The sequence below is a fragment of the Chinchilla lanigera genome, unplaced genomic scaffold (assembly GCF_000276665.1).
Source record: "Chinchilla lanigera isolate Chin_1 unplaced genomic scaffold, ChiLan1.0 scaffold00014, whole genome shotgun sequence".
Taxonomy (NCBI): domain Eukaryota; kingdom Metazoa; phylum Chordata; class Mammalia; order Rodentia; family Chinchillidae; genus Chinchilla; species Chinchilla lanigera.
In genome coordinates this window covers 5,306,606-5,320,741 of record NW_004955415.1, presented here as the reverse complement: position 1 = coordinate 5,320,741, position 14,136 = coordinate 5,306,606, and the positions used below count along the sequence as shown (strand labels likewise).

The window sequence follows — 14,136 nt, the reverse complement described above, 5'->3', positions numbered from 1 at the left end:
CCCCAAGAGTATCTGAGAAAGGCAAGAGGATTTGGATTTTGGGTAAAATCCTAGGTGATACTAATTTCAGGTCTCTATCCTAAGGAACACTACACTGGCATCCACATGGTGAATTTCTGCTAGGTACAATATCCATCTGAAATTTTGAATTAGCTCCGAGTTAATTGAACAAAATCTTGGCTATTAAAAAAAAAAAGATAAAAGAGCACCGGCATTTTGTTCTCTTCCCACCAGGATGGAGGTGAGTTTGTGACAGCACGCCCACTTTGTTCTACGCAGACCCCATTCCACTCTATGTCCCTCTGCCAAGAAGTTGGCGGCTACTCACTGATGGAAAGGGACGGGCAGGGGCTCCAGGGCTGCCACCGGAACCAAACCCCGCTGGCCAGTCACTAAAGACACGCCTTCCCACTCAGATTCCCCTTCGGAGACGTTCACGGAGATTAACTCGTTCTTGCAAAGTCCCAAACACTCCCCTTCCTTCTCGGCTGGCTGAGCCACGGAGCACGTGGCTCTGCAGAAGAAGTGACCTGTAGATAATGAGAAAAGCCCTTTCCGAGGTGTAGCAGGAAGTGAAAGGGATGATCACACAGGATAATGCTTCTATCTGGAGTCCAAATACGTTTACTGCTAGGAATAAAGCAGACTGTCCTGGAGAAGGCACTTCAAGAAGTCTTTGTGAACCCAGGAAAACTGGCAGGAAAAAAAGCCACAGAGAGGGAACTCGCTTAAAATAAACACCAACATTTCTGAGCAATTTGTGAGAAAAAGGCATACTTGGACCTTTACCCTGAAGAAGAGATGAAATAAAAACTTAGGAAAATACGTTTGCATTTAACAGAACTTCAGTTATAACTGCAACCTCACACTTAATCCTAGGACCAATGAAGAATAACTTCAGTTGATCTGGGCAAATGTAATTACTGTAAGTTTTATACAGCACAACATGAAACTCCTTCCTTCATATATGATTCATGCAAAGCAGTCATAAAAAGAATCATTTTTGTGAAAATATCTTATATAGATCTAATGTGTCTGTTAGGCATCAGACCTGACCATCTGCCAGTCTGAGGGCATCGTCACTTGTAAACAGATCGGGGGTATACCAATGTCACTTTACTCTCAGGAAATACTTCAGGTTTTGTAAGATTTGCAATCTTATTTTATAATCAAATTATATCCCATGCTTATATATGTATTTCTCAATCTTAGATATCATTAGAATTATGTAGAAAACTTTTAAAATGATGGAAATGCCCCCACCTCTAGGAACTTAACTGGCCTACATGAATCCCCACCATGGACATCTTTTTTAAAACTCCCCAAGCAGCTCTAATGTCAATGAGCTATAAGCCAATATAGCTGTTCATGTGGTGTCAGTGTTGAACTGAGACGTTTCAAGTACTGTTGTAAATAACAGGCATGCTCATTTGTGACTGTTGTTTCTTGTTTACATGATTTTTGCCTCCCTTTGTATCTTAATCATTTCAGGTATTCTGATAAATATGCAGATGAGTCCTCGTGCCCACCGCTAGCCATCCTCACCTTCCTGTATTAGGAGACTCAGATACATGGCTTCCAGATGTTTGTCATCTACAGACACTTGGATCTCTGTGTCCTCCACCAATCTGCAGTTAAGCCAATACTTGTGGTCAAAGAGGAGGTACTCCAGACATGTGGACACATAGCCTAGAAGTTAAACCAATAAGATTCCTGAACAAAATAGGCTCTACCCTCAGTGGACCATAGAAGGCTCTGACCTTAGAGGACCACAGATACATTTTCAGCATCTGTTGGAAAATACAAGTTATGCTTAAATGACATTTACCATTTTTAGCATCTTGTGCATCTCTATAAGTTCATAATGAGCTGACCAAACCTAATTTTCTTTTCTTTAAGCCCTGGAAGCCTCTAAGTTTAAGATGTTTCTCTAGGGCTTCCCGGTCTCCCTTTGAAGCTCTCTTGAATTCCTATACCCCAAACAATGGAATGACTAAAGGGATTCTCCACAGTCATGAGATTTAGGATTCACTTCAGTTTACCTGCTCCGACCCTGAGCTTTGTCCAGTGAGTGCTCAGTAAGCTCTGCCTCATTAAAAGCCTTTTTAAAAACATGAAAATAATAAAATTTAAATAATTATATATAGTACCTCAACATGCCTTGAAACATGAATTATTTGTATTAAAATTTTTCTTCTCTTGAGTTTTCCACTCTTTCTTACAATACAAAAGCCTGTCTCTTTCCCTTCTGAGTGCCCGTCATACTGATTTAGGCCTGGGTGCTTCTATCATTGTGCTTCTTGAACTTACAAGCACACACCTGGAGATCTTATTGAAACATAGGTGCTGATTTGGTAGGTCTAGAATGGACCCTGAGATTCTGCTTTCCTAACAGGTCACAAGTGATGCTGATACAGCTCCTCCATCGGGCGCGATCTGAATACAAAGGATCTTTAAAGTCCACAGAAGATGTACAATGGGGAGAGCAGAAAATCACCTACCTCTGGCCTTGTCCCTCCAGCCTTGTCCAGTATTTCTTCCTATGGACATCTGCATGGAACCCAGAATTTTCTGGGACACATCAGATGTTCATCAGTTTTCCTTGGTTTGGCTTCTGCTGGCTTTGAAGCCATCAGTTCCCTATTGTGAGTTTTGCTCCTTGGTGAACCGTGTCCCACCACAGTGGTGCTTCCACTACACCTGGACACCCTTCGATACCTTTCAGAAGGTTCTGCTGCCTTCAGACCACTTTAGTAGATGAGCCCCTGCCTTTCTGTTTGCCAACTGACTGCTTAGTCAATAAATAAATAAATCTCTCCCCAGACAAAAGAAAGCTAATTTTCCACATGACTTTTTACAGTAATAGTTAATATTTGCTTTAGATTTAGTTTCAGGCAGTTTGTGATATTTCAAAAGTTAACTCTCCACTTTAGAGCTCTACCTCTTTTAATTATCAGGATTTGGCCAATTCTTTAATATCAACCTCTACAAACTGGTTGAACTGTAAGGTGAGTCCTCCTGCACCTGCATGCCCCATCCCTCATACCTAAGTCCAAGTAGGTGGAGAACTTCCAGATTTCCTCCATGGTCTTGAAGGTGATCAGGAACTGGGCCCTTTGGGACTGGATATTCACCAGCCTTGCAGAGAGATCCTGAATACAGAGAGCAGGAATCAGCCCAGAACGACAGTGTCTTGTTAACAAGCTCACCTCGCCTAAGGACCTAGCACATTAGATGAACTTCTTGGCTGTGACGTTGATCTTACACCACAAAATTAAAAATAAAAATCTAACAGACACAACCTAAATATTAATCAATAAGAACCTAGTTAAAATAAAGTATGCTTTTATGCACTGAAACATCGTGACATTACAAAGTATTAAAAAGAATAAAGGGGTTCTTCGTATCTTGGCAGAGGTTTCAAATCAACACTGTAATGAGTAAGAAATAGAGACCAGAGTATAAAACTTTATGCAAAGGATGTTACATTTTATGCTTTTAAAAAATGTACATAGAAGAGTAGAGGGTGAATCATAGCAGAAAACTTGTAAGCAAATCTGACTGTGAATCTACGTCTACTGATTATTTTTATGAAGCAGACACAGAAGAAAAACAAAGCAAAATCATCCATAATCTTTCCTCCTAGAGATCATCAGTGTCAATGTCTTCATATATTAACTTTGAATATTTCTTTGCATGAGCTTCCATTTAACTATTTTGTAGAAATAGAATCAAAGTACATAAATTTTTTTCAATCTTCTTATTTTGTTAAACTAAATACTGTGAACCACCTCCTATGTCATTATGTGGTCTACATTATGTTTAATACTTATTTGCCACTAATGCATTAACATAATGAATTCCTATCATTTTCTTGTGGTTTCACTTTTGGATCATTTTACATTTTTTGATGTCCTAAATTGTATTGGGATAAACATCCTTGTAGTTAAATCTTTGTGCATCTCCTTGATTATTTTGACATAAGTAGTTGCAAGAAATGCAATTGGGAATGCAAAGATATATACACTTTCTGCCCCAAAATACAAGCATCCACCTGCCCTCCAGACCAGAAAATTTGTTCCAGTTTACATGCTCACAAGCAAAGCAAGAGGTCCACAGGTCTGTCATTTACAGACACTTGGATCTGTTATTTTTTTAATACCTGAAAAAATAGGCCTGAATCACTGTCCAGTCTTGATTTTCCCTAAATCTTTCTCTGTTCTTGACCAAGGCTCTAGAGTTGGTTGGTCGAATGGTGATGGTGAGAACATCTCCCCTAAGACCAGATTCTGCAGTCAAAACCAGATTTTAGACCCCTGTCCTTAGGGAACCTGAGGAGGAGAAGGGAGGGATAGAAAGATACAAAACAAGAGCCCCTGGTTCAGCAAACTCAAATCTGAGTTTCCTCCATACCAGACCCTAGGAAACCTCAAATCTTTGGATGATACAGGTCCTACAATGAGGGCAGGGTTGCTAGGTAAGAATTTTATACAGAGAATTTACTACATTCCAGTCACTTTGCTAAGAGTTTTATCAGAAATATCTCATTTAACTCCCACAATAATCCTATGAAGAGAGTGCAATTACAGTAGTTAACGCATTCTAGATATGCTTTTGTAACCTTTAATCACTTCTAAACTAAACAATAAAAAAGCAGGCATCATACCTAAATCATAATATTTATTTTCTCTTGGAGGCTCACAAAACAATGACAATGAAAAGTGACATGATTACAACTTTATATTCAAGAGATGTATACATACACAGAGATGTATGCATACACAGAAAGATGAAGTAAGTTGCCCAGTGTGACCTGTGGTAAGTAAACTGGAGAGCTCTGACCATCTCTTAGGTCAAGCTGACTTTGGGCCTTAGCCTTATCCCCGCGCACACACAGCTCAATATTCAAAGGTGAAAGTAGGCTCATTGGTAAAGCACCTAAAATCAGACGATCATGTCACAAGAGAGGCTGGGGCCCCCCTGAGATACGGTGAATTCTGCAAGGTCAGTGGATGCAATCTGGCACCCCATCTTCCTCTGTGCCACTTCCCCTCCGTGATGGGAATTCTGTTGCTTCTACAAGCACAACAATAACTTATGCTACAAACTTCCTGACAGTGTCACCTTTGAGAAGGGGTCCTGCTGGAGCCGTTGTCCGTGGGGATCCATGCATGCTGGCCAGGTGGGGTCTCCCTTGAGTACAAGGTCTTTGTGTGAGGAGCGTGGCCAGGCTGGCTGGCCCTTTGCTAGTGACCAAGGCAATGGATGCAGCACAGTAGAGGTGATGGATCTGTCTGCCTCTCAGTTGTCAAAGCCAAAGAAGTTGGGGCTGATTTTGCTCTCTAGCTATTCAAGGAGAGCTCCCTCCCCTAGGAACTCGCTAGCAAGGTACCAGGGCTGCTGGGGAGCGGGCCAGAAGTCTTTATCAAGTGCACAGGGGCAGGGAGCACCATCCAGGAGGGCATCTACACCACTCCTCAGCGTGGACCATGGTGCACAAGGGCAAGGGTGGGAGATAACCAGTGTACCCCTGGTGCACACAGCCACCTGGGAGGTGGACACCAAGGGTGTGTTTCCATACTGCAGCTCGTGGCCAATGGCGATGTCGATGCTTGCGTCCAAGCCTGTGAATGTAAAGCCCTTTGTCACCTATCGGTTTCCTCCAGAGAAAGCTCTGGAGGCCTTTGAAACATCTAAAAGGGAGTGAGGTTAACTGTCATGCTCAAGTAAGACCCAAACGAACAGAATCCCTGATGTAACTCTGGCTGGGACCTCCCAGTCCTCCCAGCAGCTCCCTACTCAATGGGCAGGGGTGGATCTTGAGACAGAACCTTCCTTGGAACAGTAAGAAGAATTAACGTGGGCCTAGGGTGTGGCTCGGGCACAGAGTGTCTGCCTAGCATGCGTGAAGCTCCAGGTACTACCAAAAAAAATATATTTTAATGGAATAAAATCTATGCTTAGTGGTTACCAAAGCCTGGGGAAAATGGGGATTGTGGGGCTTTACTGTTTAATGGGTACAGAGCTCGAGTTCAAGATGATAAAACAGTTCTGGAGATCATTGGCTGTGAGTGTACCAAATATAAGTGAGTTATAGACTTAAAGATGATTACAATGCAAAATTTTGTTATGTATATCGTAACATAAAAATAAAATTTAAAATTACTACAGTAGAACAAAGTACTGTTATGAGGTGTTATAATGAGTTTCATTCTACAGAGCTTAAATAACTGGCAAAGCTCATATAAGGAACAGTGGCAGATTTGAAACCAAGTTTTCTCTGACTCAGCAGCTCCAGGTTGTCCCAGTTTCTGCCCCTTCCTGTTAAATAGCGGACTGCACCTAGAGGATGCCTAGGCAATCCTTCCTTCCCCACGTCAGACTTGTGGGCCTGCCGGATGTTTTTTCTGTTGAGGGCCTACTCTGTTGGGGATCCTGATCTAGGTGCTGGGAATCCTGTCGCGCGCGGACAGAAGCTCCACCCAGAGCGCGTATCTGCTTCCGCCCGCTCACCTTGAACAGCGCGCGTGCGCCCTGGTCCTCGTTCTCCAGCGCCCAGAGCCGCTTGCGCGCAGCTTCTTGCAGGGCTGCGTTGACGCACCTCCGGGAGCGGCTCTTCACGCAGAAAGACAGCGTCAGATCTGAGAGAGAGCAAGGAGAAGGAGCAGGCTGCGCATGCTCATGCAGTGCAAGAGGAGAGCGCGTTAGAAAAACCCTCCCTGTTTCCCCACACGTCTAGCTACATCCTAAAACTGCTGTCCTCAGTAATTACAGACCAGACTGGGCTGAAAGAGCCTCCATGCACACCTGTATTGTCCTTCCCTGGGAGCAGGGAGGGGGATGATGGAGCCCAGTGAGGCTCAGGAAGGCCTGGAGTTAACTGGCATCGGTTATTTCTGCGCTGGTGCTGACGAGGATCAACGAGGATATATGTTGTTTCCAGCAGGCGATTCGTGAAAGTTTGGAATGAACGCTACTTTATCCATGCTTAAGAAAATCCATTTATATTTCAGATACCTCGTACATGATAGAAATTGTATATTTCACTCATTACACATACGCAAACATACTTTCTCTAACATGCTTTTGTTTTGTTGTTTTTACCGTGCCAGGATAAACCCAGTGCCCCGCACACATTCTGCCACTGACCGCACACAGGAGCATCGAACACTAACCTGTTCTTTCTGTTGCTTCAGGTATTGATGTTTGCCAGGATAAATGTCTAATACGTGAAAGTTTTACCTTTGATTTCTTCAGAATGCACATTCATTTAATAAATATTCATTCGACAGCCTCAAATTCAGAAACTATTTTAGGTGCTGAGGCTACAGCAGGGAATAAGGTGGACACCGACTTTGTTCTCAGGCAGTTTGAATTCTACTTGGCAAATAACTAATTCCACAAGCACACTCATCTCAGAAGGAGAAAGTGCTATGAATAAGAAATACAGAGTCAAGAAAGTGTTAGGGAGCAGCTGTGGAAGGCAGATGCCTTTAGAGAATGTGTCAGGAAAAGCCACACTGTGGAGTTTACATTAGACTGGATTGCCCTTTCAAATGTGTCTTCTTTAGACAGTTAGTAGTGATCTTGTTAGCAATTATCCAACAGAACAACCAGAGAACACCCTGGATGGGATGGTTTCCAGAGGTCTCTTCTAGCCCCAGCTGGCCAAGACTTCCACAATTCCTGAGTTTGTTGGAAACAGGCCCTATTGGAGCCCACGGGGCAACCTGGACTCTCGCCTTTCAGAGGCCCTGTCTCTAACCTCGAGGTCCCAAAAGTGCTACGGTGCTGATGAGCTCCTATGCAGCGCACTCAAATGACAGGACTTTGATGTGCATGTCACGTGACTATTTCTCCTGCTCCATTCCTCCCTGGCCTGTGTTTCCAACACATCCAGCCCTCCTCCATCTCTGGCAACCTGCCCTGCCCCACCCTGGTAGCATTACTGCATGCTGACCTCCAGGAGGAGGCACACCAGGAGCACAAAACCCAGGGAGGAGTCAGGCCTGAGCTGACGCCATGGCTCTGCCCCTCAATACCGGTTGCATCCTGAACAATTAAGCACCTCTCTGCACCTGACTTTCCCTAATAGCAAAACGGCTTGCAGGGGCCTAGCCTACAGGGGCTCAAAGGCTTACTCAGTGATATATGCATGTAAACTTTTTATTCAGCTTGTGGTACACATTAAGTGTTCAGTAAACATATTAAGCATTGGCTGGTGCTCCCTGCCCCATCCCACTCTAGCCCTCCATACTGCTTGTGACTGTCCTCAGCTGATCATGACCCTGATGATAACCGCTCTGTAATTTCTTTCTGCCAAACTCAGTTTTTCCTTCCTTCTAAATCCTGATCCAACTCCTCTTAGATCTGTCCTGGAGTAGTCTCTGCTGACTGGTAGCTCAGATGGTGTGACTCTCATTGCCGTGCCTGAGAATCCACATATACAAAATCCAAAAGACCTGGCGTAAACAAGCAAACTGGGCAGAGCCTCTCAGGGCAGAGCCTCTGTCTGTGTAGTTCGGATCTTACAGACCCACCCTATTCATCGCCAGAGGAGGCAGGAAATGAAGTTCTCCTGAGTTTTAGTGTACAGATTAGTGTGTCATCTTTTTAATCTTCTCGAAGCCAGCCCTGTAATCATGATCATGTGTCCAGATGATTCTATCTCTGACTGTTCTGCACAAAGCAAAGGCTGGCGATTAGTACTAAGTCTACCCTTCTTGTACCCTGGCCTTCCTGGAATCAGCCTCATGGCAAAAAATGCTGAGAGAGGAACAAGTTCAACCTGCAGTCACTTTAGCTTCACCTAAAGATATCCCTTGTTCACTGGCTTTCATGCACTAATAAGGCAAAAATGCTGACTCTTCTGCATTCATGAAACAACAGATGGTAATTCAGGTTTTTTCCAAGCTGACAGATGATAAGCAGACTGACACAATAGCAAAAAAGCAAAGGGTAAGATTTTTCTCATTATCAACCAAGCAGTTTGACAGAATTTGAAACTGGGACTGGAAAGAACCTAGCATGACAATTATACCATATCTGTTTACATGGCTTATATCACTTAAAAATTCAAAATGTGGCTCTTTTTCACAAATCTGTATTTTGTATTCCAGAGAGTATATTCTTGGAGGATAAAAGCCTGTCTTTAATGGTACATGGTGGTTGCAAACAAAGTTCAAACCCCTTCCTTGCTCATCACACATTACCTATGTGGCAGTTAAGTTGTATCCCTCTCTGGGTCTGTTTCACAACTGTTAACAGTGGTACTGGTGGGGCTGGGGATTTAGCTCAGTGGCAAAGCGCCTGCCTGGCAAGTGCAAGGTTGTGAGTTCGGTTCCTGGTACCAGAGAAAAACCAAAAAAAAAAAAACAAAAAACAGTGGCACTGGTGCCTCCACAAGAGATGGCATGTGAGAATGGGAGGAACATGTCAGAGAACACCGGGCACATGATTTGTGCTCAGAAATGGTCTCTGCCATTGTACAACAGAAACCACACCTGCTACAGGTTTGCCCTCAGAATTTCTGGTACAGAATTCAGCCCAGCTGTGGCCTTCTCTAATGACAACTTTCCTGTTGTGGGTTTCACTGAAGTCTCCTAAAGGAGACCTGGCATGAGACGCTTACTGAAAATGAGATTTTTCTGTCACTGCCTTCCAAATCTTTTTCTGCTTTTGAAAAATTCATATCAGTGCCTTTCTTCTCAGCCAATCTCACCCTATATATTCAACGTTTCAATCATTTTTCATTTATATGGCAACATTACAAGGAAGGTAGGGTGCAGGTCCTATATAGAATATAAATGTGACTACCACTTATCATCCAACCATTCATGTACCTATAGACCATTTCCCAAACATTAACTAAATATAAACAACTCTTTGAGGTACATAATTAAATACATAATTTTAAAAATTAATCCAGCCACCTTAAAATCTAGTGATGATATGGTTTCTCTAACCCCCAAAACATGTATAGAATTCCTAACATGTGCCAGATTATGAAAAGTTTTGAATACCGGCCGGGGAAAGCTTAAATTGATCTTGCTGGTGATAATGAATAATAAAAGATTTGTAAGCAAGCAAGTATAGTTAAAGCTGTGCCTACAAAGATACATTTGGCAGATGGTTCCATGCAAAGGTAAAGAAAAGGAGTGAGTTTAATATGTAGAAGACATGAGAAGGTTACTGAAATATTCTAAGAGAAGTGTGTTTTTTTCAAGTAGTACTTATTTTGAGGATTTAGATACCTGGTGTCATGTTCTGTGGCAGGAAACATTTTCCCCGAGACTCAGAAGAGGATATACACTCACTGGATGCGGTGGCACCCTTGAAAGAACCTTCTTTACCTGGAAAAGGTGAGATGAAAAACAATTTGTAAGAGTTTAAGCAAGTTGGAAACGTGGACTGAAAGTGTTTGTCAAGTGCCAATTAACATCCAGGACTGGTAGGATGGAAAAATTCTCACTGTTATCACCATTACCTTCTAACGGGTACACAGAGAGCTATTAGCAAAGAGCTGTCATACATACTATCTTAACTGTACAACAGCTTGGTGTCCCCATTTTATTAAAGAAGTAGATTCCTACCTACAGACCAAACCGAGTCCCAGGACATAGTATACAAAAGGTGTTCAACACACCTGGAGCTGGAGCCCACACAGGGCATTGTGGATCCGACTACACCAAGGTTGAAGCTCAATGGCTGGGTGACAGGAGGAATAGAGAAGAATTTGGGACAATGGCATCATTAGAGAGACACCTGGGGCATAGTTGTAATGGCCCTGAAATGTGTGATTGACCCCAGACTGTTCTTCTCTACCCCTACCTCTCCAGAAAGTGCCTGTCTTTGCAGCAATAGAAGTGGAGTAAAAAGGACAAGATCAAGACACAGGCTAGAGGGGGGATTGAGGGCAGTGGAACTTCGATGACAGAACATTGAAAACAAGAGTGTGGCTCCAAAATATGAGGGAGTGGATATAGAAGGATGCGGAGCTTTCACGAGGATAGCTATAGAATGTGGGCCTCCTTCATGTTATCTCCAAAATACAGGGGAGCACAGCTTCTCAACACACTAACGCTGTTGCTGGAATCTGTCCTTTTGACCTTGAAGCTGCTCAAGCATTAAATCCTCCCAGTTTCTCAAAAAACTATGGTCAGAGGTGAGTAGCCCTATCAGGTCTTATGGACCTGTGCCTGTAGTGACACAGCCCAGGAGCACATCACGAATGAAGCAGCTGCACTCATGCTGGTTAATACTGAGCCCAAATCCTCATGCTGCTGTCAAGAGTCTTAGTGTCCCTTGTGCCTAGGCAGGGGGATTTTGACATCCGCATGGAGGTGCCTCCCACTGTTCAAGTAGGAAGAGTTAGCACTTTTGGGAGTGGCACACAGGCAGAATGAAATAACTGTCTGCTTAAATAGGCAGAAGGAAGCACCCATCTGCTCATGGCTCTTGGTCCAGTAAATGTAGTTAGCTGTTCAGTGAGGAGAGCTAAGCCGCTTAGCTGGAAAGCTGGAGTACCAAGCTTCGGTGGAACAGCATCTTTGTGTCATTCTGCCCTCCAGGAACCAGAAGCAACTGAAGCAAAAAAGCGTTGGCTTAGGAACCACGAGAGATGAAAATGAGAACAAATTAGCTCTTTCCATACAGTAACCGAACGACCTTAGATAAGACGTTTCACCTGTCTGTTTCTTGAAGGCTCTTAAATTTACCTATTTATTTAAGAATGAAGGATTGTCCTCAATTAGTGGTACTGAACCTTGAGTGCCTATTTTAATTGCCAAAGTTGCTTTTTAAAAATACCAGAGCCTAGGCTTTATGTGCAGAAATTCTGATTTTGTAGTTTGCAGTGTGGCCATAGGTTTTTTTTATTTTGGGTGGGGTGGAGTGGTTAGTTGCATGTTTGTCTTCTGCTTCATGGTTATGTTGATGTTCTGCTTTTCTAATGTGTTCTCAGATGATGCTCCTGCTGTAGCTCCCAGGCCCAGACCTGGAGTGGCTGCCTGCTCCCTTCCCTAGGAGGGACCGGAGGCTATAGCAAACTTATCTGGCTTTTTCCCTCTCCACATTGTAAATTCTTAGTTTGAAATGCTTAACATCATTTAAAAATCAGAATATTTTATGGAACCCAGGTGCTTGAGTTTACTTTGAAACCTGGAGAATTTGAATAGCAACTTGAATGACTTGAAGTTGCCAGTGATTTCCTAAGTATGATGGAAAAAGGGTTACCCTACAAAAAATTATGAATAAATTCTAACACATTCAGCTTATGTACTTCTGTTAATCAAAAGGTGCATTTAAGAGAGTAATAAGTAAGTGGCAAAGTACAAGAAAATATTAACAATGTGTATAGTCATTAAAGAACTTGAACCTAAAGCATATAAAGAATGCTAAAATTTTTAAGAAATAGAGAAGCAATCCCTTAGAAAAAAGGATTAAAAGTTAAATATGTATTTCATCAAACACAGTATCCAAGTAGCCAATAAATATATAAAATTTGCTCCATTCAGGAAAATAAAATTTAAACCACAATGAACCATCACCACACAGTCACAATTTAAAATATAAAAGATAGATAATAACAAATGTTTATAAGGATACAGAGCAACTGGAACTCCTATATGCTGCAAGAGTGAGAATAAACTCAAAATTTTCTCTTCGGCAAACCAACAGTATCAATTCAAGCTGAAAATGTGCATACATTAAAACCCAACAATTCTACTCCTACATATGTACTCCAAAAATAACACGCATATGTTCATCAGAAAACATCTACCAAAATATTTGGCAAACACTAGCAAACCCTGGAAATCACCCAAATGTCCATCTACACTAGAATGGATAAGAAAATGATGCTACATGTAACTAAAAGAAGTACTTCAATGAGAATGAATTATTTACAATTGCATAAAACAATATGGATGCTTTTATTCACCTTGTGAGAATTCACCATGCTGTGATTCTAAGCACATGTTAATATGAGTGGTAAATTTTCATTAAAAGATGCAATTGTTCTTGAGCCTAGGAAAGACACAGTAAAAGTGAGTGTTCTGGGTTTGCCTGGGGAAGATGGGAAACAGGATACATGTGACAGGCCAACCGAACAGCTACAATGGAAATCCAGGGGTGTAAGTATATAATGTGCACTGTGATCTTAGCAATGAGAAGTGAGAGATAGAGTAAATGATACTGTGTGACACACACAACAAAATACTACTCTGCCAGAGACAGGTATAAGCTTGAGGCGTTTGTAAGTAAATGGATGCACCTTACTATTGCATAATAGTAAGTGAAATAAATCAGATACACAACTTTCAATATCACATGATTTCTCATATATGAAAAGAAGAATATATAAATAGAAGAATATATATTCTTATATATATATATATATATATATAAGAATATATAAATAAAAAGGAAAAGGGGGGCAAGAGATGGAAGAATCAGGGAGGTATGGGAGGGATAGAGGACCCCCCAAAATCCTTAAGATCTGTTATGTCATGTGCCACCTTCCCATAATCAATGTATTCACTATGTACTGCAAACATGTACTAACAAAAAATTTTAAAAATAAAATAAGGAAAAAGAAATTTTCTTGATATTGAGTATAAGAGAAAGGAGGGAAGGAGATAATAATTACAGAAAATGAACATTGGGAGGGATTAAGAAATCATTCAGTTCCACTCCTAATTTTACTGCTGAGAAACTAAGGCCCACAAAGGAGTGTTCATTTTACCCAGGCCACACAGCAAGTTAGCAGAATGAGGGTTCATCCAGATCATTGGGTACAGACCTTGACATTTCCACTACACTACCTGACCTAGGAATTCTAAGGTCAGGAGAGCTCGCACACAGAGTAACTTGCTGGAAATGAAAATGTGCTTCCTTTTCTTCTCTCTTGGCTTCTCTGTTCCTACTCACCCACCTCCACACCCCGCTTAAAGAAGAAAACTAAACAGTGAACACTATCTTGCATGCTTTTTTTCTCCACCTACAGACTTTTTCTTCTTTGACTCAACAAGCATACCACAGCAGTTTTTATGGTATAAACCCACATTCTTCTTTCTGGGGCAAATATCTAATCATAACTATCGCTAAATCTATCCATAGGGATATATCTCAGATCAT

At 41.9% G+C, this 14,136-nt stretch overlaps 1 protein-coding gene across 9 annotated transcripts in view; it reads right to left on the bottom strand.

Annotated features, from left to right (window-relative positions):
• The window catches only part of Sh3tc2 (SH3 domain and tetratricopeptide repeats 2), a 68,406-nt gene that overhangs the window by 34,139 nt on the left and 20,131 nt on the right, over nucleotides 1-14,136 (bottom strand). For 5 of the 9 annotated variants that reach the window (XR_001233271.1, XM_005380627.1, XM_005380628.1 and 2 more), the window contains exons 2-6: nucleotides 10,254-10,352; nucleotides 6,514-6,641; nucleotides 3,047-3,152; nucleotides 1,546-1,689; nucleotides 329-530 (exon numbers count right to left, since the gene is read on the bottom strand). Coding sequence is in view for 8 of the 9 variants with exons in the window: in XM_005380627.1 (XP_005380684.1) it covers nucleotides 329-530; nucleotides 1,546-1,689; nucleotides 3,047-3,152; nucleotides 6,514-6,641; nucleotides 10,254-10,352 (679 nt within the window). In the remaining variant the exon portion in view is untranslated. The remainder of the gene's footprint in view (nucleotides 1-328; nucleotides 531-1,545; nucleotides 1,690-3,046; nucleotides 3,153-6,513; nucleotides 6,642-10,253; nucleotides 10,353-14,136) is intronic. The other 4 variants (XM_013512395.1, XM_005380631.1, XM_005380630.1 and 1 more) reach the window with 1 other exon arrangement.